The 27,253-nt window shown below is 43.2% G+C and overlaps 1 protein-coding gene across 3 annotated transcripts in view; it reads left to right on the top strand.

The window, feature by feature from the left end:
- Nucleotides 1-14,479: 14,479 nt before the first annotated feature.
- Nucleotides 14,480-27,253, top strand: part of SCARB1 (scavenger receptor class B member 1) — a 151,715-nt gene continuing 138,941 nt past the window's right edge. For 2 of the 3 annotated variants that reach the window (XM_040347362.1, XM_040347361.1), the window contains exon 1: nt 14,480-14,800. In XM_040347362.1, coding sequence (XP_040203296.1) covers nt 14,681-14,800 — 120 coding nt within the window. In that variant the 5' untranslated portion in view covers nt 14,480-14,680. The remainder of the gene's footprint in view (nt 14,801-27,253) is intronic. The other variant, XM_040347360.1, reaches the window with a different exon arrangement.

The following is a 27,253-nucleotide window of genomic DNA, read 5'->3' as shown; positions in this document are numbered from 1 at the left end:
GTCACGTCTATACAGGGCCTTACGCGTTGCGTCACGTCACGTGACTTCATCAGAGGCTGGGGATTGGCTAGACGGACCCCCTTTATAAAGGCTAATAGGCGGAAGTCAATAGCGGCCATTTTAAAGATGAGCAAACTCATCGAATCTATCGTGGCCATCTTGTGTATGGGAAACACATAGATGGCAGGCACGCAAATCCATTAAAACCAAGTATTGGCAAGCAAAGTGATGTAGAAACATCTTAATCCTCATAGTGTCATTATGTGCTGCATGAGCGAATGATCTTTATTAAAATCTATATTAAAATAATATATATTTAATGGGTATATTAACAACAAGGACTGTAAATTAAAATAAATAGCTGAATTAATAATAAAATTACATTAAAACCAAAATAGGAACCATATAGTGGATTGCACGGATAAAATACTGCAACCCCACAAACGGTTGTGTTTATAATTAACGTGGAGATTCACTCAATCACGTCAATGGGAGGGATTTAAAGGAACTAGAAGACTAGACCAACAGTGATGCTAAATCCCATCCTTTACAATAAAATGCATAAAAATTATTAAAAGTTGCTTATAAAACAGTTGACATCAAAGTCCACATTTAATCCATCAGGCACTAATGTATGTAAGGTGTGTATCCATTGAGATTCCTTTTGGCTGATAGTTCTAACTAAATGTGCCCCTCTCCATGGTTTTTTGAACTTATCAATCGCCCAAAAGGATAAATCACGTGGATTTTTATTGTGGAACTTCTCAAAATGTCTGCTGACATTGTGTTTGTCAGAACCCTTCAAAATATTCTTGATGTGTTCTTTAATGCGGACCATTAATGGCCTTTTGGTTCTGCCTACATACTGTAAATTACATGTACACTGTAATACGTACACCACACCCTCAGTGTGACAGCTAATGAAATCTTTTATGGGATGCATTACATTAGTGTGTGTACCCAAAAATTCTGTTCTCTTCAATTGAGGACCCCTTGCGTGCAAACATGCAAAACAATATTTGCAAGGAAAAAAGCCCTTTTTATTAAAAAACGTGTACCCACTCCTAGGGGGAGGGTCAATCACGTTTTTAACAAGCATGTCTCGAACAGTCGGTGCTCTTTTATAGATAATGTTCGGTCGAGCAGGCAGAATCTTTTTCAGATGTTTGTCTGCTGTCAAAACATGCCAGTATTTTTTGAATACCTTTTCCACATCCTTGTGCTGGACATTATAGTCCAGAATGATAACCGGAGCTTCCATTTTGCTTTGTGTTTTGATGTCTCCTCGTAACATTGAATTCCTGTCAAGTCCTGCTACTGTTTGAATTTGTTGCTGAATAAAATGTTCAGAGTAGCCTTTCTTTTGGAATCTATCTCCAATGAATTCAGCTTGGATTAGAAAATCTGTTTCCTTCGTGCAGTTCCGCAGAATGCGTACTAGCTGCCCTTTCGGGATATTTAATAGCCATGATTTATAATGGCAGCTTTTTAATGATAAATAGCTGTTGGTGTCAACGCTTTTGAAATGTGTTTTAGTACAAAGCGAATTCTCTGTAATCGTGATGTCTAAGTCTAGAAAGCTAACGGTTTTCTCACTAATGTTGACCACTAACTTAATGTTTTGGTCATTTGCATTAAGTCGTGTGAAGAATTCTTCCAAAGAATTTTTTGAACCTTTCCAAACAATCAACACATCATCGATGTACCTTTTATACAGGATTAATTCTGGTGGGGTGTTGAAATACACTGCATTTTCTTCCCACTGTGCCATAAAAGCATTGGCCACCGACGGAGCAAATTTTGCCCCCATGGCAATGCCTGTTTGTTGATTGTAATAAGTTTGATTATACCAAAAATAATTGGATTTTAAACAGAACTCTAAACACTTAATCAAATATTTACGTTGCTTACAGGCTAGAATGGTGTAGTTCTTCAAGAGCCACTTGGTTGCACTACAGGCTTGATGATGTTTCACGATAGTATACAGAGATGACACATCGGCAGTGGCCAGTATTGTATTCCCTTCTGAGACAGGTATTTCTTCTAGTATTTGAAGAACATGTTTTGTGTCTCTCAAATAGGCCTTCGTTTGCTGAACTGCTGGTTGCAAGAAATGGTCCAAATATTGACCCATCCTTGCAGTCAGGGAATCAATCCCATTGACGATCGGCCTACCCGGAGGATTATTCTTATCCTTATGTAATTTTGGGATAGTGTAAATGACAGGAATTCTGCAGGTTTCCGGCAACAAATAAATGGCCTCTTTTTTATTTAAAATATCCTTTTTCTTGCCTAAATGAATGAGTTGTTTTAATTGTGTTTTATATTTAGCAATGGGATTTCCTAATAATTTTATATAGGTGTCCTCATCTTCAAGTTGTCTAAGGCCCCGTACTCACGACCAAACATGTCTGCTGAAACTGGTCGGCAGACCAATTTCAGCAGACATGTTCCCTCTTGTGTACAGCCGCGCGGACAGGATTCCAGCAAACAATTGTCTGACAGACCGTTTCTGAGCAGACAACTGTTTCCCGGACTTGCTTTAAAACAGTCCGCTGGAAACCTGTCCGCCCGGACATGTACGGTCGTCTGTACAGACCTACCGTACATGTCCTGCCGCCCGCCATCCCTCGCATGCGTCGAATGACTTTGACGCATGCGTGGAAGCATTTTCAAGGCAGGCCGCCCACGCCGGCGCGTCATTGTCGCGGCGACACCGCGTCATCGACGCGTCGACACCGCGGACACGCCCCGCGTATTGTTTACGCGCGGTCTTCTGTTCGATGGTGTGTATAGCCATCGAACAGAAGTCCCCGGGCAGTCCCCGGCCAGACATGTCCGATGGAAACGGTCTGCAGACCGTTTTCATCGGACATGTCCTGCCGTGAGTACAAGGCCTAAGGAGTTCTTCATGGTATTGTTCCTTCGATTGGACAACCACTCCTCCCCCTTTATCCGCGGGGCGGATCACAATATCATTTCGTTTTTTTAGGCTTTGGATCCCCTTTTTAATGTGTGGGGGATCTGATATTTTCTTTACTTTGAGGCCATCCAACTCTTGAAGCACTAATTTCTTGAATACTTCTATATGTTGTCCATTGACAACCTGCGGGTTAAACACAGAGTTGTTCCGAAGAGTACTGTGTTGTATACAGTCACTAGTTACAGTTACTAGTTACAGTTACTATTATGTAGATAATTGATGTTTCACTGGATTTCCTAGGAAGTATTTTTTGATATTTATTTTTCGAATGTATTTTTGGATATTAATGTACGTGTCAAATTTGTTTAAATTCTTTACAGGTGCATGTTTAAGGCCCCCTTCCAGTACTGCCAACTCCTCTACAGATAGTGTTTTTCCACTTATGTTGAAGACACCCTCCCCTTTTCCACTCTTTTTCTTTTGGGATCTCTTTCCCGCTCTGCATCCACGTTTTCTTCTGATGTGCGGGTTAGTCTTTCCTGTTTTCCTGGATACTCGCTGTTTTAACGTTTGATTTTTTAGCTCATGTTGAGCATTTTACTATTTGGACCAAATAAAAAACTGTTTGCCGAGAAATATTTCACCATTTGGAGCCCCTTTTCTTTCCTTCTTTTACATCTCATCGATGGCTTGTGTATACTCCGAGTACAGAGCCTCCATTTTGGTGTAGCCCCGGACCACACACAGTGAGGGTGACGCTCTCCAGGCAAAAAGATAGAGGAGTGTACTAGCTCGTCCCGAGCAGAAGGAAAGTCTTTAAGTCTCCATCTGAGCATCCATACGCTGTTTATTTACATCAGGAAGGTAAGCGCTCCGTGAGCCCGGCTGCCGGTGGGATCGTATTTAAACACTCTGATTTGGATGCACAAGTGTATTGTTCATCACATTGGGACATTCACTGATTTTTCTCCTATTTTTTATACACAGGACACTTTGCTTTATTGTTTGTCTATCACTGTCACAGTGATTCGAGTGATTTGATATATATCTAGTATTTTATTTATTCACTTATTGGCTTATTCTCCTTCATTGGGGATCATATTTATATTATCATTGTTTGTATACCTACCATTCACTTATTTTTGCGCTCATCATTTAAACGTATTCATTTTATATTTTTTGTCGTTAGCACATTATAGATTTGAGCTGCATTTATTCATTCACTTATGTTATTGTTTATACAATTTTACCCCTCACATTGAAAGTATTGGCTAGCGCTTTAGTTCCCCCTTTTATAGTTATTTACATTTTTGCGTACCTTCAGTTTTCACCATTTTGCAAAAAGACGTCATTTAAAAATGACAAATATTTGTTATTTATTAACTTATTACAGGTTAAGCTTTTATATTTAGTAGGAATTTAGCAGGAATTTTGGAAAATTTGCGGTGTTTATATCTCCTAAAAATTATTTTAGAAACATTTTCGTGAATATATTGTTTGATAAGCATATGAGCAAATACCGTGGGGCCTTAAAAATCAGTAGCACCTTCTTTTTTTTCTACTGGTCCTATGCTTTTAGAAAATATGAGGTTTGGGGGATCTTTAACAAACTCTGAAAGCTATAAGGGAACAACGAAAACCTTCTCATTCTAAGGCCCCATACACACGAGAGGATTTAAGCAGATTTCTATGCGATGGCGTGTACACACCATCGCATTGAAATCCGCGCCGAAATCCTCTGGCGATGACGTGTCACGCCGTCGCTGCGATTATGACGCGGCGACGGGCGCGACGCTGTCATATAAGGAATTCCACGCATGCGTCAAATCATTACGACGCGTGCGGGGAATCCCTTTGGACGGATGGATCCGGTGAGTCTGTACAGACGAGCGGATCCATCCGTGGGATCCGATTCCAGCAGATAGATATTCTGTGCATGTCGACAAATATTTATCTGCTGGAATTCGGAAATATCCGTGGATAAATATCCGCCGGAGTGTACACACCATAGAATCTATCCGCTGAAACCCATTCGATGGGATTTATCTGCGGATAGATTCTATCGTGTGTATGGGGCCTTAGAAAAATGTGGTTATTTAAATTTTTGCGTATATTCAGTTTTCACGATTTTGCAAAAAGGGGTCATTTAAAAATTACAAATATTTGTTGTTTATTAACTTTTATATTTAGTAGGAATTTTGTAAAATGTACTGTGTTTTTATCTGCTAATAATGATTTTAGTGTGTTTTTAATAAAAAATATTGTTTTAATAAACATTTGCGAAAATATCGTTGTGCCCTAAAAATCAGTAGCACCTTATTTATATTCTACTGGTCGTGTGCTTTAAGAAAATATATGGTTTTGGGGGTCTTTAACAAACTCTGAAAGCTGTAAGGGAAAAATAAAAAAAGCAATGGAAAACTTGCAAAAATGGCCTGGCCATCTGAGGTGTAAAAATGGAGCACAGGGCCTGGCAGCGAAAGGGTTAAACCAGGTATTGGCACTTTTGGCAGTGAGTGTGAACAGGTGCCAAGTTCTGCTGGAAAATGAAATCAGCATCTCCATAAAGCTGGTCAGCAGAGGGAAGCATGAAGTGCTCTAGAATTTCCTGGTAGAGGGCTGCGCTGAATTTGGACTTAATAAAACACAGTCAACTTGGATTATGTGCCCCTCTAGACTCTGGGACCTTGATTTCCATATGAAATGCAAAATGTACTTTCATCTGAAAAGAGGACTTTGCACCACTGAGCAACAGTCCAGTCCTTTTTCTCCTTAGCCCAGGTAAGATGCTTTGACATTGTGTTTGGTTCAGGAGTGGCTTGACACCACAAATATGACAGTTGTAGCCCTTGTCCTTGATGTCTGTGTGCTGTGGCTCTTAAAGCATTGACACCAGCCGTAGTCCACTCCTAGTGAATCTCCCCCCAAATTCTTGAATGGACTTTGCTTTACAATCCTCTTAATGCTGTGGTTATCCCTGTTGTTTGTGCACCTTTTTCTGCCACATTTTTCCCTTTCATTCACCTATACATTATGCTTGGATACAGCATGCTGCGAACAGCCAGCGTCTGTAGCAATGACCTTTTGTGACTTACTCTTCTTGTGGAGGGTGTCAATGACTGTCTTCTAGACAACTGTCAAGTTAGAAGTCTTCCCAATGATTATGTAACCTACTGAACCAGACTGAGAGACCATTTAAAGTCTCAGAAAACCTTTAGACCCCTTTCACACTGGGGCATTTTTCAGGCGTTTTTGGGCTAAAAATAGCGCCTGTAAAGTGCCTCCCACCACTCCCGAAGCATCTAAAAAAAAGTGCTTTGGTAGCGGTGCTTTTCGGGCACATTTAACCTTTTCTTCGGCCGCTAGCAGGGGTTAAAAGCTAAAACTAGCGGCACTTTACCGCAGTTCAGTGTGAAAGGGCTCTTACAGGTGTTTTGAGTTAATTAACTGATTAGCGTGTGACACCATGGGCAAGATTTAGGTACAAATGCGGTGGCGTAAAAGGTATCGTCTATACGTTACACCGTCGCAAGTTTTCATCGCAAGTGCCTGATTCACCAAGCACTTGCGTGTAAACTTACGGCGGCGGCGGCCGGTGCAAGCCCGCCTAATTCAAGCGCCGGACTTACTGCGCATGCTCCGTTTTGAAATTCCCGCCGTGCTTTGCTTTTTGAACGACGACGTGCGTAATGTACTTTCGTATTCCCAGACGTCTTACGCAAAAAAAAAAAAAAATATTTGAAATTTGACGCGGGAACGACGGCCATACTTTAACATGGCTCGTCTAAATTTAAGCCATGTTAAAGCAGCCGTAACTTTGCGACGGGAAAAAAATACTAGTGACGACGTAACGCACGCGAAAACCTTTGTGGATCGCCGTAAAAGCTCATTTGCATACCCAACGCTGGAAAACGACGCAAACTCCACCCAGCGGCGGCCGAAGTATTGCATCCTAAGATCCGACGGTGTAAGTCCATTACACCTGTCGGATCTTAGGGCTATCTATGCGTAACTGATTCTATGAATCAGCCGCATAGATACTCTCAGAGATACGACGGCGTATCTCGTCTGTGAATCTGGCTCCATGAGTCTACAATATTGAACCTTTTCCCAATATTCTAATTTTCTGAGATACTGAATTTTGAGTTTTCACTAGCTGTAAGCCATAATCATCAAAATTAAATGTGCGTAATGAATCTATATAATATATGAGTTTCACATTTTGAATTTAATTACTAAAATAAATTAAATTTTTGATGATATTCAAATTTTTTGAGATTCACCTGTACTAGCTGAAGCCTATGGGAAACTGGCTATAAGGAGACAATTCCCTCATCAAACTCTCCTTCTCCTGTAGCATCGGCAGAGTGCCATCTACAGGTAGGAAGGATGCCTGCACTTTTTATTGGATGGTCCTCTCAGGAGGGAGAAGAGGACTGATGTCGTCACAGAAGGATGGTAGGGGACTGGTTGTCTTGGGGTGCCAACACAGAAATTAATTAGTGGTTTAGCACAGTGGCAGTAAGGGACCCAGATGACGCGACTTAGGTGAGTATTGCTGACTTCATCAGGATAAAGGGAAATAAAGACTGTCAGCATAGATTGGATGGGGTGTAAGGGAGGGGTAAAAAAATTGTTTTATCCCAAAGTGGCCATTCAATTTTGGTCAGAGCTATACAGTTTGTTTATCTAGAGGGGACCCTCCCTTACCTGCAAAGGCAGTTGTCTGGTATAGGTGAACTTACCCGCCATGCACCTCTCCTTCTTTATGGCTGGGAAGTCATGCAGTGTATAGTATGATGTATCTTGAAATAAAAACCCGACAGGAACAGTACTCTATCCAAATCTGATGTTTTGCTTTAACTGCTTCCTGTCTGCCGTATGTATAGAAATAAAAAAACACACCCCTGAGGACGTCTTGGGAGGAGTCTGGTCACGTGATATCACCACATTTGGTAGTCGGCCATCTTACTGGTTGGAAACATTCCTAGTGATATGAAGACTTACTTAGATCTTCTGATCTACCATTTTACATGGACTATAATTATTGTATAAGCGCTGCATTTATACTTTATTTATGTACTTATAAAAATGTCCTTGGAGGGAAGTGCAGCTAGTATCATTCTTTAGGCTGGGTTCACACTGGTGCCATGCCAGACATGTGATGTGATTGGCACTGCATGCCTCTACACATCACATGCGATGTCTGTGCAGTGCTGAAATCGCATTGCAATCGGACCAAGATGACCCTTTTTTTTTTGTCCACACTGGAATCGGATAGCATTGGTGTTCAGACCCATGCGATCCGATACCACAGATCGCGCTGTGATCTGCAAGCTGAATTGGTAGTGTCATTAACTTTATATTGACACCCAAAACGGTTTGCAGAGAGCAGCGTGAACTTCCTGCGATTCAGATGCGGGATCCTGCACCAGTGTGAACCGAGCCTTAGAGCGGGCGATGAGCTATACTGCAAAAGTCATCCTTGGCATAACTTCATCTTTCATATTTTATCCAAAAATTGGCTATTATATTGTGTTTGTGTGCACTAAAATTCATTCAAGTGTATTTTTTCCTAAAAATTATTATTTTCTAAACTGCTGCACAAATACAGTGGGGCAAAAAAGTCTTTAGTCAGCCACCAATTGTGCAAGTTCTCCCACTTAAAAAGATGAGCGAGGCCTGTAATTGTCATCATAGGTATACCTCAACTATGAGAGACAAAATGTGGAAACAAATCCAGACAATAACATTGTCTGATTTGGAAAGAATTTATTTGCAAATTATGGTGGAAAATAAGTATTTGGTCAATATCAAAAGTTCATCTCAATACTTTGTTATATATCCTTTGTTGGCAATGACAGAGGTCAAACGTTTTCTGTAAGTCTTCACAAGGTTGTCACACACTGTTGCTGGTATGTTGGCCCATTCCTCCATGCAGATCTCCCCTAGAGCAGTGATGTTTTGGGGCCGTCGCTGGGCAACACAGACTTTCAATTCCCTCCAAAGGTTTTCTATGGGGTTGAGATCTGGAGAGTGGCTAGGCCACTCCAGGACCTTGAAATGCTTCTAAGGAAGCCACTCCTTCGTTGCCCGGGCAGTGTGTTTGGGATCATTGTCATGCTGAAAGACCCAGCCATGTTTTTTTTTAAGTTGTTTTTATTGTAATTTTCAAGGTAAAAAAAACGTCATTCTTTCATGTACACGGATCAGTGGTCCTGTCCCCTTTTGCAGAGAAACAGCCCCAAAGCATGATGTTGCCACCCCCATGCTTCACAGTAGGTATGGTGTTCTTTGGTTGCAACTCAGTATTCTCTCTCCTCCAAACACGATTTGTGTTTCTTTCTACCAAGTAGTTTCTACTTTTGTTTTATCTGACCACCACCATTTTATTACCGGGCCTCTGAGTTCAGAAAATATATATTTATTGGGGGATTATAAATAATTTTCTAAAACAAAATGCAGATTTTTCATGTATGCAAGAAATGGTGGAATTGGTCGGGACTGGAAGTGGTTAAACGTTAGAAATGGTGTTGATGAAGTAGTAGTAGTAGTAGCAGCAGTGGTGGCTGCTCATACGGTGCACAGGGGTGCCCCCTCAATTCATGTGCCCGGCCGCTAATCTACATGCAGGGTGCTGGATGCATGGATTTCAATCAGGTTTTTTTTTAAGCATGTGATTAGAGCTTGAGGCTCTAATTGGCTTTAAAAGGGGTTGGCTTGGCGGGCAGAGCACTGCGCCCCCAAGCTCCTCCAGTTGTGTGACATTAGCGAATTAATACTCACTAATGTCTTCCTATTTCTCCTCCCGGCCAATCAGGAAGTGGGTCCTGAGACCCAATTGGCCAGGAGTCCTAAGACCAGATTGGCGGCAAGTCCTAATTGGCCAGGAGGATAAGTGACTGCTGGGACCCGTGAGGAGATGCGGGGGCGGGGGGGTATAACCACGACCTGGATGGGGTAAATACGGGGCTGGCAGCAGGGTTGCCACCTGTTCAGTCCGAGTTTTGATTTATATGTCTGCGTTACAGCCCGCCTGAAACCTGGGCACAATATTCAGACAGGGCCTGAGGCCCAGGGGCACTATGTGCGCTGCATTACTATTCTCTTTAGCGTGCCCAAAGGTGTCCCAGGTCTATTACAATCTTATAGTGTATAAGAACAAAAGATGATCAGGACAGCCGCACTCCAATCCAACACTTCAGTGTTTACTCATAAGCTATAGCGTAAAACGCGTCAGCTGTCCTAGGTTCCGTTGCTGTGACTTGTAGTGCCTGTTTCCATTTTTTTTTACATTAAAGTTACGTTGGATTGGAGTGCGGCTGTTCTGATCATCTTTTGTTCTTATTTGCTATGTGTATTGCTAGCACCCTCAGTTCCTGAGAAGAAGATTGCACCCAACAAGACCTGCTTGGAGCGCCTGTCTCTTTACAATCTTATAGTATGTACTAAAAATAAAATAACATTTGCTGTGCGCAGCTAATGTGTTCAGGTTTGGCTGGCTTGAAGAAAAAGCGGCAAGCCTAGCAAGCGACTTGGCTGGGTGGCAGAGGCATTGCTAGGGGGTGCGGTCCGCACCGGGTGACACCCGCTAGAGGGGTGACACCATCCCGTTTTTTTAGCTGACATGCCCAGCCTGCCCTGTGCAATCCCAGCCTGCTCTGTACCACCCCAGCCTGCCCTGTACCACCCCAAACAGCCCTATACCACCCCAGCCTGCCCTATACCCCCCCAAACAGCCCTGTACCACCCCAGCCTGCCCTTTACCACCCAGCCTGCCCTGTGCCACCACAGCCTGCCCTGTACCACCCCAGCCCCAAACTTTCCCATGCCACCCAACTTGCCCTGTGCCACCCTAACTTGCCCTGTACCACCCCAATCTGCCCTATGCCACCATAACTTGCTCTATACCACCCCAACCTGCCCAATGCCACCCTAACTTGCCCTGTACCACCCCAACCTTTCCCATGCCATCCCAACTTGCCCTATGCCACCCTAACTTGCATTATACCACCCTAACTTGCCCTATACCACCCCAACCTGCCCTATGCAACCCTAACTTGCCCTATACCACCCCAAACTACCCTATATCACCCCAACATGCCCTATACCACCTTAACCTGTCCTATACCACCCCACTACACCAACCTGCCACTATACCACTCTATACTACCCTAACCTGCCACTATACTATCATTTACAGGGGCTGGTTTGGGGTGCGCCCCGTTCCAGTGCTCTGCCTGCTTGGTGCTGAGCAGCCTACACAGAGGGGGGGGGGGGGGTGCAGTGGCGTAACCAGAGTTATGGGCGCCCGGGGCAAAAAAAAAAATTCGCCCCCCCTATATAAACATCCACTTTTTTTTATAGTTACTTATTTTTTTCCCTCTTTTTATGTTTTTTTTACACTTTATGTCATTGCTATTACATAGGGGGATAAAAATCCCCCTATATAATAGCACAGGTACACTGACAGGTCCTCTTTATGGAGACATTAGGGGTCTCTAGGACCCCTAATGTCACCTGGGGACCCCAAAAGAAGCTGATGAAGCACAGATCTGCTTCTTCTCTCTGGCTATAGCAGCCAGATGACTGACAGGTGAATGCAGATGTAATACACGTCACTTCTGCATTCACAGCCTGGAGGGAGATCAGCAAGGAGGAAGATGCTGGTCTCCCTCCCATCTTACCTCCTGACACCCTCCCGAGCCGGTCCCGGGCCGCAGATGGGGCAGCGGATCCCGGGATTGAAGGTGAGGGGTCAGGAGGGGGGGCGGCGGCAGTACTGGAGGGGGGTAGGGGGGCACGCAGCCAGCACATATACACAATTGGCAGGCTATAGAGCCGCCGATCGTGTATATGTGAAAGTTCAACCGGTAATGGTACTGACCCCCGACACCTGCACTGACCAGACACCTACAATGACACTGACCTTGACACTGACCATGATGAGACTGACCATGACACTGACCATGACACTGACCATGATGACACTGACCATGATGACACTGACCATGATGACACTGACCATGATGACACTGACCATGATGACACTGACCATGATGACACTGACCATGATGACACTGACCATGATGACACTGACCATGACCATGACACTGACCATGACACTGACCATGATGACACTGACCATACTGACACTGACCATACTGACACTGACCATGATGACACTGACCATGATGACACTGACCATGACCATGACACTGACCATGACCATGACACTGACCATGATGACACTGACCATACTGACACTGACCATACTGACACTGACCATGATGACACTGACCATACTGACACTGACCATGATGACACTGACCATACTGACCATACTGACACTGACCATGATGACACTGCCCATGACACTGACCATGACACTGACCATACTGACCATGATGACACTGACCATGACACTGACCATACTGACCATGATGACACTGACCATGACACTGACCATGACCATGACACTGACCATGATGACACTGACCATGACACTGACCATGACCATGACACTGACCATGATGACACTGACCATGACACTGACCATGACACTGACCATGACACTGACCATGACACTGACACTGACCATGACCATGACACTGACCATGATGACACTGACCATACTGACACTGACCATGATGACACTGACCATACTGACCATGACACTGACCATACTGACCATGATGACACTGACCATACTGACCATGATGACACTGACCATACTGACCATGATGACACTGACCATGACACTGACCATGACCATGACACTGACCATGATGACACTGACCATGATGACACTGACCATGATGACACTGACCATGACACTGACCATGATGACACTGACCATACTGACACTGACCATGATGACACTGACCATGATGACACTGACCATGATGACACTGACCATGACACTGACCATGACACTGACCATACTGACCATGATGACACTGACCATGACACTGACCATGATGACACTGACCATACTGACACTGACCATGACACTGACCATGATGACACTGACCATGATGACACTGACCATGATGACACTGACCATGACACTGACCATGATGACACTGACCATGATGACACTGACCATACTGACCATGATGACACTGACCATGATGACACTGACCATACTGACCATGATGACACTGACCATGATGACACTGACCATACTGACCATGATGACACTGACCATGATGACACTGACCATACTGACCATGATGACACTGACCATGATGACACTGACCATACTGACCATGATGACACTGACCATACTGACCATGATGACACTGACCATGACACTGACCATACTGACCATGATGACACTGACCATACTGACCATGATACTGACCATGATGACACTGACCATACTGACCATGATACTGACCATGATGACACTGACCATGACACTAGAAGTCCTGCAATACTCGCAAACCCCCCCCCCCCCTCCCCCCTGCTTGGTGAAAATCCATCCTCCTCAGAGTCCTCCTTACCTCTCTGTCTGACAGAATTGCTTCAGACTGAGTCCCGACTCTCTCCCCCGCCGGCCGCCAGCGCCATCCACCCGCTGCCCGCTCCATCCACACAGACAGCGCCGTACCGCAGAGCACCAGAGCGGAGGGGAAGACGGCGGCTCACACTTTCAGCACCTGCCGTCTCCCGCCGCCATGTTCAGAGTTTCCCGGCGCTCTGTGATTGGGCGTATGGCGGTCATGTGCGGAGGCGGGACTTCCAGCCCCACTCCTCACATGACCCCCATATGCCCAATCACAGGGCGCTGGAGGACATTAAACATGGTGGCCGCTGGCCGGTCCGGAGTCCGGACATCCGTGTCGGTGACACGGACAATTAAAATTAGGAGGAGGCACGGAAAGTCGCCCCCCTAAATGGCGTGCCCGGGGCCACAGCACCCCCTGCCCCCCCCTTGCTACGCCAGTGGGGGGGGTGACACCATGTTTTACCGCACCGGGTGACACCAACCTTAGTGACGCCACTGCTGGGTGGCCCACCCCAAGAAAATTGAGCACCAGCTGCCACCGAGTAGTAGTAGTATCAGTAGTAGTTGTCAGCCCCTCCAGCTCTAGGGTCACACTGTACATTTCCTCTCCCAAAATCCCGCGCTCCTTTTCCTTTACTCAGCACACGACGTTAGAACCAACCCTGAAAGGGCCGCTAGGCGGCGCTGTCCCATAGGAGTCTATGGCCGTGTCCATGTTATTATGGCTCGGGGACCGGAGGACCTTTAAACCTTAGTGAGGTTACAGATAATGTCGCGCAAGACTTATATATAACCGGATCAGAATTCGGAGGAGGGGCTCCTTATTTAACCCTATAACGTCTACACATCACATGTGTGTAACGGCAATGCTCTTTATTTGTAGAAGACCCCGTGGTATGAGGTGGGGAGGAGTATACACAGCACAGCCGTACATTGATGGATTCATAGACTATTGGCTGTGTGGACGCCGGACTCCGTGCATGTGTTCTGTTTACCAGCAATGTGTCAGTATGGCCACGCCTTCTCCCCTCCCATGGGCGGAGCCATACTGACACTGTGGCAGGCTGAAGAGTGAGTGGGGTGAGTTTGGGTAAGCGGACTTAGGGCGGGTCCTTACCTGCCCCTCCGAATAAAACCGGCTCACAGGATGTCTCCCGTGCTGGTGGAGAGCATCGATCATAGGGACACACTGATCACAGGGACACACAGAGCGGGTTCTCAGCTCCAAGCCGTCCCTATACACCATGGCCGGACCCTCCAATAAGAAGTCTATCATCCTCGGGGTGGTCGGCCTGCTGCTAGTGGTCTTCGGGGCCGTGCTGGTCTTCATAGTCCCTGTCATCGTGAAGCAACAAGTGGAAAAGGTTGGTGTGACAGTGCTGGAAGTTACCAAGAGTGGATGTCGCTGAGACTGGGGGGGAATCATGTGCATGACAGCCAATCAGCTTCCAGCTTCAACTTGTTCAGGTAAGCTTGGAAGTGAGAGCTAAAAGTTGATTGGTCGTCATGTACAGCTGCTCCTCCAGGCTCAGTTATTTCCCTTATGATTGGTGAGATCCCTGTGGTGTGAGTATGCTCAGATGTTGTTCATGGCTGTGGATGGGATGATGCTGGAGGAGAAGGGCATGTGTTCAGAGTAAACACAACTTCAACTGACAGGACCCCCGAGTCCTCCTATAGCCAGGGGACACTCTCCCCACCGATGTCCCTGTCCCCCACCCTGGACACACGTGACACTGCTCATTCACTATTCATTCTCCATGCTCCTTACATTTTAGGAGTGATGAATGTTATGTATGTACAGAGTGCTCTATTAATCCTTGTATGTAGAGAGTGATCTGTATGTACATAGAAAGAGCTATCTTACTCCTTGTATGACTGTACAGCAGGGGTTGACAAATTTGCTTGGAATCTAGGAGCCAGCTAAAAAAAGTTAGGAGCCAGAAAACACGCCCCGTCGCGACGAGCTTGCGCGCAGAAGCGAACACATACGTGAACAGCGACCGCACATGTAAACGGTGTTCAAACCACACATGTAAGGTATCGCCGCGATTGGTAGAGCGAGAGCAATAATTCTAGCCCTAGACCTCCTCTGTAACTCAAAACATGCAACCTGTAGAGTTTTTTAAATGTCACCTATGGAGATTTTAAAGGGTAAAAGTTTGACACCATTCCACGACCGGACGTAATTTTGAAGCGTGACATGTTGGGTATCAATTTACTCGGCGTAACATTATCTTTCATAATATTAAAAAAAAATGGGGATAATTTTACTGTTGTCTTATTTTTTAATTAAAAAAAGTGTAATTTTTTCCCCAAAAAAGTGCGCTTGCAAGACCGCTGCGCAAATACGGCATGACAGAAAGTATTGCAACGATCGTCATTTTATTCTCTAGGGTGTTAGGATAAAAAATATATATAATGTTTGGGGGTTCTAATTAGAGGGAAGAAGATGGCAGTGAAAATAGTGAAAAATTACATTAGAATTGCTGTTTAACTTGTAATGCTTAACTTGTAATACCAACGGCCACCACCAGATGGCGCCAGCTTACACATCTGGTGGTAATAACTTGTAATACCAACGGCTCACCACCAGATGGTGCCAGCTCACAAAAAAAAAAAAAAATTTTTTTTTTTTGCCCCCCCCTTCCAAGCCAAGTCGCCAGGACCCTATTTCTAGTCGCCATGGCGACCTGGCGCCCGGGATTTGTCGACCCCTGCTGTACAGAGCTGATCACTGGTATGTACAGAAGAGATGTACTTCTCCTATAGGTGCAGAGGGGATCTGTATGTACAGGAGATATGTACTTCTCCTATAGGTGCAGAGGGGATCTGTATGTACAGGTGAGATGTACTTCTCCTATAGGTGCAGAGGGGATCTGTATTTACAGGTGAGCTATATAATTATCCTATAGGTACAGAGGGGATCTGTATGTATACAATGTAATTATCCTATAGGTACATAGGGGATCTGTATGTATACAATGTAATTATCCTATAGGTACAGAGGGGATCTGTATGTATACAATGTAATTATCATATAGGTACAGAGGGGATCTGTATGTATACAATGTAATTATCCTATAGGTACAGAGGGGATCTGTATGTATACAATGTAATTATCCTATAGGTATAGAGGGGATCTGTATGTATACAATGTAATTATCCTATAGGTATAGAGGGGATCTGTATGTATACAATGTAATTATCCTATAGGTACAGAGGGGATCTGTATGTATACAATGTAATTATCCTATAGGTACATAGGGGATCTGTATGTATACAATGTAATTATCCTATAGGTACAGAGGGGATCTGTATGTATACAATGTAATTATCATATAGGTACAGAGGGGATCTGTATGTATACAATGTAATTATCCTATAGGTACAGAGGGGATCTGTATGTATACAATGTAATTATCCTATAGGTATAGAGGGGATCTGTATGTATACAATGTAATTATCCTATAGGTATAGAGGGGATCTGTATGTATACAATGTAATTATCCTATAGGTACAGAGGGGATCTGTATGTATACAATGTAATTATCCTATAGGTACAGAGGGGATCTGTATGTATACAATGTAATTATCCTATAGGTACAGAGGGGATCTGTATGTATACAATGTAATTATCCTATAGGTACAGAGGGGATCTGTATGTATACAATGTAATTATCCTATAGGTACAGAGGGGATCTGTATGTATACAATGTAATTATCCTATAGGTATAGAGGGGATCTGTATGTATACAATGTAATTATCCTATAGGTACAGAGGGGATCTGTATGTATACAATGTAATTATCCTATAGGTACAGAGGGGATCTGTATGTATACAATGTAATTATCCTATAGGTATAGAGGGGATCTGTATGTATACAATGTAATAATCCTATAGGTACAGAGGGATCTGTATGTATACGATGTCATTATCCTATAGGTACAGAGGGGATCTGTATGTATACAATGCAATTATCCTATAGGTACAGAGGGATCTGTATGTACAGACTGAGCTATATTCCTATATGGATAGTGATCTGTATGTACACAGTGCAATAAGAATCCTTGTATGTACAGGTGAACTGTATTATCCTTCTAGGTACATGGCTTGATCTCTAGACAGTGTGAAACCATTTATATAATCATTGTGTAACCTGTCTGTAGATTTGTCAGCATCATGTGCTCATGACTTTGCTCTTCGCTTAAGTACTTAGATAACCGTGTACATTGTACAGCCTTTCAAAGTCTTCTATCCTAATCCTGCTTTACATGATCTGTTCGCTCATTGTCCTACAGATTATGTGACTTGTATAGCTAGTCATGGTCACACAGGCTGCTCTTCTTTGGAAAGTGACCGGGCATTCATCACGATCACACCAAGAAATGTATAGACTCATTCTGAACGTTGCAACATATAAGGCTGAGCTTTTTTTTTTTTTTTCTGTCTCTAAACGCCCTTCCATGTTTGCCTATATCTCCATGCACACATAGGTTTTAAGCAAGGTTTAGAGGTAGGAAAAAACCCGGTGCCTCCAGGAGCAGCAGCGTTTGGGCAGCTAAAACGCTCCACACAGCTAGAAGCTGCTAAACGTACTTGAGCATTAATTCATTTCAATGGACAGAATAAATTTATTCTGGCCAATGAAAATAATTCACTCCTGTAAAAGCTTTATACTTCAAAACCACTGCTGGCTTCTAGTAGTTAAACAAACAAAAAAAAGAGCCTGACACATTGGGGGGATAATAAAAAAAGTCTTGTGTATGAGGCCTAAGGGAGTGGGATTTCTGTGCCAAGAAGTTGGGTGTTTTTATACAGATGTGGCTACAGCCTGTACTAATTGATAGGCTGACATGTCATAGGCTACATCCTTCTAAGGATGGGTGAGCATCCTTGGCGCAGGCAGGCTGCGTCCAGGACCCTGGAGGAATGTAAACACTAAAATGTACATACAGCTGTGGCATTTGTCAGCCTGCCGCTAATTGTATGGGCTGCTGGCCTTGTCTGTATGCAAACCCCCTGTTGTGCCGAAATCGCTCCTCCTTTTCAGTTGTATGAGTTTGGACTTGGTCATTAAAAAATCCTATAATACAAGAGTGTCCCTAATGTGTGCAGTAGACACAGGCCCAAGGGGGTTGGGGGCCTATAATATGCTCACAGTACCCATTAGGCATTAAGTTAGAGAAGTGCTTCTTGCTCTTGTGCTATCCTTGCAGGTGTGTGTGTGTGTGTGTGTGTGCGCCCCTTTACAGCTGCAGCTCAGGAGATCTGGCACAGCAACTGTCCTCTGCAGTGCTAACCATACACTCATTAAAGCGGAGTTCCAGGCTAAAATGAAAGTGGGTGTAATCCAATCAAGCACCCCACCCCTTCAAAGGACACGGCCATCACAGATTTTTCCCAATGTGTGCCCACAGGGCACGGTTTCCAGGAGGCCATACATGCATGCCCTCCCGCGCTTTAGCTGTCTTTCAGGTACCACAACCCAGTATGAATAAATTATGTTCGCACATACAGTTGTGTTCATAAGTTTACATACCCTGGCATAATTTTCTTTCATGGCCATTTTTCTGAGAATATGAATAACACACAAGCTTTTCTTTCACTCATGGTTAGTGTTTGGCTGAGGTCATTTATTATCAATCAACTGTTTCAATCATAATGGCAACAGAAACTACCCAAATTACCCTCGTCAAAAGTTTACATACCCGAGATCCTAATACAGTGTATTGCCCCCTTTAACATCAATGACAGCTTGAAGTCTTTTGTGGTATTTGTGGATGAGGCTCTTTATCTTTTCAGATGGTAAAGCTGCCCATTCTTCGTGGCAAAAAGCCTCCAGTCCCTGTAAATTCTTGGGCTGTCTTGTATGAACTGCACGTTCAAGATCTCCCCAGAGTGGCTCAATGATATTGAGGTCAGGAGACTGAGATGGACACTCCAGAACCTTCACTTTATTCTGCTGTAGCCAATGACAGGTCAACTTGGCCTTGTGTTTTGGATCCTTGTCATGTTGGAATGTCCAAGTACATACCATGCACAGATTCCTGGCTGAATGCAAACGTTCCTCCAGTATTTTTTGATAACCTACTGCATTCATCTTGCCATCAATTTTGACCAAATTTCCTGTGCCTTTGTAGCTCACACATCCCCAAAACATCAGCGATCCACCTCCGTGTTTCACAGTAGGAATGGTGTACCTTTCATCATAGACCTTGTTGACCCTTTCCAAATGTAGCGTTTATGGTTGTGGCCAAAAAGCAACATTTTGGTCTCATCACTCCAAATGACTTTGTGTAGGAAGGCTTGAGGTTTGTCTCTGTGCTGTTTGGCCTATTGTAAGTGGGATACTTTGTGGCATTTGTGTCGTAATGGCTTCTTTCTGGCAACTCGACCGTGCAGCCCATATTTCTTCAAGTGCCTTGCCTCCTTATTGTGCATCTTGAAACGGCCACACCACGTGTTTTCAGAGTCCTGTATTTCACCTGAAGTTGCTTGTGGGTTTCTTTGCATCCCAAACTATTTTCCTGGCAGTTGTGGCTGAAATTTTAGTTGGTCTACCTGACCATGGTTTGGTTTGAACAGAACCCCTCATTTTCCACTTCTTGATTTAGAGGTTGAACACTGCTGATTGGTATTCTCAATTCTTGGATCTTTTTTGTATCCCTTTCCTGTTCTATACAGTTCAGCTACCTTTTTTTCCCCACAGATCTTTCCCCATGACTCAGAATCCAGAAACGTCAGTGCCGCACTCTATGAAAGATACAAGGGTCTGTCGAGTCCAGAAACTTGGTGTTACCTTTTATACACACTCACACTATCTACAAGAAAAAAGATCACAGGAGAGGATGGTTGTTTTTTAATAGTTATTCAAACCCCCTTTGTGTCAACTTGTGTGCATGTTATCAGGCCAAAAAGAGTAAACAATTGATTAATAAATGACTTCAGCCAAACACTAACCATGAGTGAAAAATGTTTTAGTGCTATCTGTCATATTATCTGAAAAATGGGCAAGAAATCATATATTCTGCTAGGGTATGTAAACTTGTGAGCCCAACCGTATTTAAAACCTTAATCTTTAAGATGCCACATGTACATATTGGTCTAATACAGGTGCATCCACTGTATGGTACAATTGGAGACCGTTAAATGATGCATATCATACATGGGGTATTGCATGCAACTTCAACGCATTTCACTGGAAAAAGCCTGCTTCGTCAGGAAGAAAACGATGAGATCCCTTTCACACCAAGGTGCTTTTGCGCTAAAAATAGCACCTGAAAACGGCCTCCTATTTATTTCAATGAAATCTTTCACTCTGGCGGTATGCTGGTTGGGCAGTGCAAATAGTCCTGCAAGCAGCATCTTTGGGACATGTTTGGAGAGTTTCAAAAAGCCCCCTCAAATGCCCCTGTCTATTAAAATAAACGGGATGCGCTTTAAGTGTGTGTGTGTGTGTGTGTGTGTGTGTGTCTAATGCCGCGTACACACGGTCGTTTTTTGTCTTGTAAAAAAACGTTGTTTTTTCAAACTTCATTTTAAAAAACGACGTTGCCTACACACCATTTTTTTCAAAATGCTCTAGCAAAGCGAAGTTACGTTCAGCACGTACGGCGGCACTCTGTTCCATTCAAGCTCGCGTCATCACTTGCTTCTGAGCATGCGCAGGTTTAAAAAAGTTGTTTTAGCCTACACACGGTCATTTTTTATGACCCAAAAAAACAACATAAAAAATTGAAGCATGTTCGAATTTTTTTTTTTTTTGTCATTTTACAGATCACATAAAAAGACGTTTTCCCCACACAAATATTTAAAAAAGACAGGGGTTCATATGTTCCTGAACTGGGGGGGTGGCCACATCCCTGGTAGTTTAGACAAAAGGAAAACGATTACCCCCAGACGGGACTTTTTAGGCCAGACTCCAGTAAGTATGTAAAATGTAATTTATTAGATGTTTTCACCAAAGTGGGTTGACACTTGTTTACAGAATAATTCTGGATGTTAGATTACAAAAATCTTCTGGAACAGTCAAAAAAATATATAATAAGAATAAAAAACATATAAAAGAATAGTAATAGAGTGACACCTGGGGCACACGTCCCGTGTGTGGACCCAGGAAAGACAAAGAACAAAAAATAATAATGAAAATTAAACCTCGTGACAACACAATACAAATAGATTAAAAAACACTCTGTAGAGAGCAGTGGAGAAATGCCCGACGCGTTTCTGGTCTATTGATGGAGCAACAGACCTTCATCAGGGGCCACAGGAGTGTATGGTTACAAGCTTTTTTTCTCTCTAAAAATAGAACACACATCATTATATTATGTCATATCATCAGGTGTATATCCATTTTTTTTACAATTGTTTTTAGAGATGCCTCTAATGTAATGTGTATGATCAACATACCGTTTGTGGTAAACAGAGGTTTGAAAATTGACCCTCAAGTTTTGGGCTTTGGATGTCCCCAGAGCCGACTTATGGGGTCCTATGGGTAGAGAGAGAAAGGGGAGGGATGGCTCCGACTGATCTCAGACACACGGTGTCCTATTAGAAATTAAAGATGCAAGAAACAGAGAAAAGAAAGAAAAGAAAGAAATAAAAGAAAAAAAAGAAAAAGCATGATAACTGATCTAATGCATAAATGCCTGGTCATACTGCTCGTATTCATGATAGAAATAGAGAAATAATAATTACCCAAGTATGGGGCTTATTAGGGCAAGAGTGCAGCAGGTCAAGGGGTTCACTGAGTCCAATGCGGACGATCCTCTTATCGTTGCTCGGGTGAATCCCAAGCTAGGTGTATAAAGGGGAACCTGATGCCAAATGCCTGGAGAGCAGACATACAATGCATACCTTACCCTTAATCTTTATATGTCTGCTCTCCAGGCATTTGGCATCAGGTTCCCCTTTATACACCTAGCTTGGGATTCACCCGAGCAACGATAAGAGGATCGTCCGCATTGGACTCGGTGAACCCCTTGACCTGCTGCACTCTTGCCCTAATAAGCCCCATACTTGGGTAATTATTATTTCTCTATTTCTATCATGAATACGAGCAGTATGACCAGGCATTTATGCATTAGATCAGTTATCATGCTTTTTCTTTTATTTCTTTTATTTCTTTTATTTCTTTTATTTCTTTTATTTCTTTTATTTCTTTCTTTCTTTTTTTTTCTTTCTTTTCTCTGTTTCTTGCATCTTTAATTTCTAATAGGACACCGTGTGTCTGAGATCAGTCGGAGCCATCCCTCCCCTTTCTCTCTCTACCCATAGGACCCCATAAGTCGGCTCTGGGGACATCCAAAGCCCAAAACTTGAGGGTCAATTTTCAAACCTCTGTTTACCACAAACGGTATGTTGATCATACACATTACATTAGAGGCATCTCTAAAAACAATTGTAAAAAAAAAAAAAAAAAAAAATGGATATACACCTGATGATATGACATAATATAATGATGTGTGTTCTATTTTTAGAGAGAAAAAAAGCTTGTAACCATACACTCCTGTGGCCCCTGATGAAGGTCTGTTGCTCCATCAATAGACCAGAAACGCGTCGGGCATTTCTCCACTGCTCTCTACAGAGTGTTTTTATCTATTTGTATTGTGTTGTCACGAGGTTTAATTTTCATTATTATTTTTTGTTCTTTGTCTTTCCTGGGTCCACACACGGGACGTGTGCCCCAGGTGTCACTCTTACTATTCTTTTATATGTTTTTTATTCTTATATATTTTTTTGACTGTTCCAGAAGATTTTTGTAATCTAACATCCAGAATTATTCTGTAAACAAGTGTCAACCCACTTTGGTGAAAACATCTAATAAATTAAATTTTACATACTTACTGGAGTCTGGCCTAAAAAGTCCCGTCTGGGGGTAATCGTTTTCCTTTTGTTTTCCCCACACACGGTCATTTTAAATTACGTTTTTAAAAATGCCTTTTTTTTTTTTGTTTTTTTTTTTTTAGCACAAAAAACGACCGTGTGTACACGGCATAAAGGTCACGTCGCTGTCAAGGTGTAACTTAATGAAAAAAAAATAAAAAAATAAGGTGTAACTTGTCTTGTGATTTGGACCTGTCAAAACACATGTCGTACCGGTGTCAACGAGGACTTGGGCTGTATGTAGCTGTCCTGAAAGTCCTTATAACATTGGGTAAATTTAGAATTTGTGTGTGTGTGTGTGTGTGTGTGGCCATCTGGAAAATGCCATATAATGCAACTGGTGGGTTTTCCTTTTTTCCCTGATTGTCTGGCTGCAGATGGGTGATGCAGGAATTCAGGAAAACATGCTCTGCCCTAATACACCCAATCCATGCTCTGTAAATGCAATAGGGGTGTATCATTAGACCATTTTCAGTCTCAGGAGCTGGTGGTCCCAGACCTTCTCCTGCTGTTCTGCAGGGGCTAGCGACAGGGAAAATTGCAAGTGATTTCAAACGCGTGCCTTCTTTAATCTATCCAGAGCATAGACGAGTTATATTTTAGGCTGTCCTTTCTAGAAGAAAATGTTCTGTCTCCTGTATGGGGGGAAAAATGGTGTAATGCTCACACAAACCTCTATTTCAGCCAAAAGCTGCACCTAGTACAAGGTTTGCCTTATGTGAATTTCCGAGACGTTTGTGTACAGGGATTGCTTTCACAAGTTGGTGTAAAAACAAGGGTGGATGACTCGTGCTCATTACAGGGGAATGTCGTACACTTTCGGCCACAGTGAGCATGCAAGATGTGACATCTGAGAGGCATTTATTTTTCATGTGATCAGTAGTAAATTAATTGCATCCCTCATCCTGTGTGGCGAGGAGCTGAGTCGTATGATTTCTAGAAAAATGTCCGCTTAATGTAAAGTATAAATGTAATTCTATAAAATGGAGGGCAAAGATGTTGTCTAATGCCTCGTTTCCACTGAGCGGTTCGGTACGCTATTTTGGGTGTTTCCATTATGAAAGTGTGCCATAAAACCGAACCGTACCGGACCATTCTGGGTCCTGCTTCAGATGTGGGGCCATAGAAAATGGAACGGTTCCATTAGGGCGGAGATGCAATACATTCCACTGATTGGTGGACGTGCTAGGCATTTTTTTTCTAAATCCTGTATGGTCCCAACGGTCCGACTTGCAGTGGAAACGCTCACGAGAATAGACCGGTCCGTTCCAAATCTACTGACCCGAACCGTTCCGTGGAAACAAGGCATAAGTGTTTTAGATCTGCCATTACAATCTCTGTAGCATCTCCATTAAAGTGGTTGTAAACCAGACATGGAATATGCACAAAGCATATCCTTTAGCGTTTTCTTGGCGACTATGGTCCCAGCTGCCTTGAGATCATTGACCAGATTCTCCTCTGTAGTTCTGGGTTGATTCCTCCCCATTCTCATGATCAATGACCCTCCACAAGGTAATCTTGCATAGAGCCCCAGACAGAGGGAGATTGACAGTTATTTTGTGTTTCTTCGGCCGGGTACTCACGAGCAAACATGTACGGTGAAAACGGTCCGACGGACCGTTTTCACCGTACATGCCTGCCAGAGGGCTTCTGTACGATGGTTGTACTAACCATCGTACAGAAGTCCGCGCGTAAACACTATGCGGGGCGTGTCCGCAGCGATGACGCGGGCCTGCCATTTAAAGGCTTCCACGCATGCGTCGAAGTCATTCGACGCATGCGAGGGACGGCGGGCGCTCGGACATGTACGGTAGGTCTGTACTGACGACCGTACATGTCCGAGCGGCCAGGATTCCAGCGGACGGTTTTAAAACACGTCCAGGAATATTTGCCCGCTGGGAAAAAGCCCGGCGGGTAAATGTTTGCTGGAATTCGGCCCGCTCGCGCCTACACACGACCGAACATGTATGCTGAAACTGGCCCGCGGACCAGTTTCAGCATACATGTTTGGTCGTGTGTACGGGGCCTTCCATTTGCAAATCGCACCAATGGCCACCCTCTCACCAAGCTGCTTGGCGATGGTCTTGTTGCCCATTCCAGCCTTGTGTAGGTCTACAATCTTGTCCCTGTCATCCTTGGACAGCTCTTTGGTCTTGACGGAGAGACTAGAATCTGATCGTTTCTGTGGCCATGCGTCTTTTTTATGCAGGTAACAAGCTGAGATTAGGAGCATTCCTTTAATGGCCCGTACAACTTTTTTTGCTTAATAGTAGAAATTGAATAGGGTACTAAAGTCACAAATTCTTGTACGAAAAATCTGAATCGGAAGTTTTGTAATGTATTTTCGAACAAATATACTGACTAAAAGAAAATTGTACGATCTGGTATCGTATGAGGAAAATTCTCGTGCTTGTCCAAGCGAATATAATTGGATGAACTGTTAGGCTCTCGTGTGTACACTATCCGAAAATCGTACGATTCTTCTTTGGACGATCGTTTTCGTCTGATATTCAGATCTTGTGTACAGGCCATTGGTGTGCTCCTAATCTCAGCTCGTTACCTGTATAGAAGACACATGGGAGCCAGAAATCTTACTAATGGGGGATCAAATACTTATTTCACTTTACTTATTTCAAATGCAAATCAATTTATAACTTATTTTTTTATCTTTCAATTTTTATTAGTTTCTCAGATGCATAACAAATGCTGCTTGATACATTTACACATAGATACAGAAAGGGGGAAAATACATCTAAACAGTATAAATAAACAAATGTGTCAATCCAATCTTCAAATAAGTTGTCAATGGGGAATGTACCTCAACTAAAAAGGAGGGGGAAGCCAAAGGAATATGGAAGTCCCGTTATAACTCAGTATGTAAAGAGGAGGCTCAAAGATTAAAGTCCTTCAGATATATTGAAGCGTTAGGATTTACCAACCAGGCTTGCCAAATCCTTTTAAAATATGCAATGTTAGATAGTTTTTGTATGGCAACTTTAGTTCCTAGTGGGCCTGTGTTTACTCTTAATACCACATCAGATTGGGAGCAATGTTGGATTTCCACAGTTTAGCTATGGTGAGCCTTGCTGCTATTAATATATTGGCCACGATGGTTCTGTAGTTACTAATTTTGTTCTTTATAGATTTATGTATGTCAGGTAAAGTTTTGTATCTGAACCCTTGGTACACCCAAGGGTTGACAGACATGCAAGCTTTGCAATGATACACCACTCGTAAAGGTGTGTGTGGCCACGCTAATGGCATGGAAATCAGGGCTGTGGAGTCGGTAGATAAATGTTCCGACTCCTCAGTTTTATGTACCTCTGACTCTGACTCCCCGACTCCGACTCCTCTGTATTAATATGCGAATGTATTTTATACATTCCTTGAGGGAAAGAAACGCAACCTACCACAGGACTACTGGCTGGGAAGCCAACAGTCTACTGTATTGCACAGTTTAAGCAAAAGACAAACACAATGAAAACAATTAAGTGACTGGATAGTAGCAGCAGGCATAAACATCAGGAACAGGATCTTTACCAGTTCAAAAATACAAACCACATTATTTGGTTGTTTTAGAACAAAAACAAAGCTTATCTATAATGAACCAAAAACAAAATCTGCAAAACCTAGAAATGGTTTATATTAATCTTGAAATGTAGTTATAGGCTTGGCAAATGCAAATCAATTCAATGTAGAGTTCTAAGGAAGAGAATTGCCTCTGCCAGATCCTCTTTCATAGAAGCTCTTAAGTCAGACTTTATTATTTTTAGGACTGAAAACAATCTTTCGACACTGACGTGGGTGGCATTGCAGTAACTATTCTGGCCACATCACTAACGATCTCTGGATAAACAAGGATGGCTTCTTCAACAGTAAGTTTTGATGAGCGATCATACTTTTCAACTTCTTTTAGTGCTTTATAAAA

This window comes from Rana temporaria, chromosome 1 (assembly GCF_905171775.1).
Source record: "Rana temporaria chromosome 1, aRanTem1.1, whole genome shotgun sequence".
Lineage (NCBI taxonomy): Eukaryota > Metazoa > Chordata > Amphibia > Anura > Ranidae > Rana > Rana temporaria.
The sequence above is the reverse complement of the archived record's forward strand: the minus strand, read 5'-3'. Positions and strand labels throughout refer to the sequence as shown.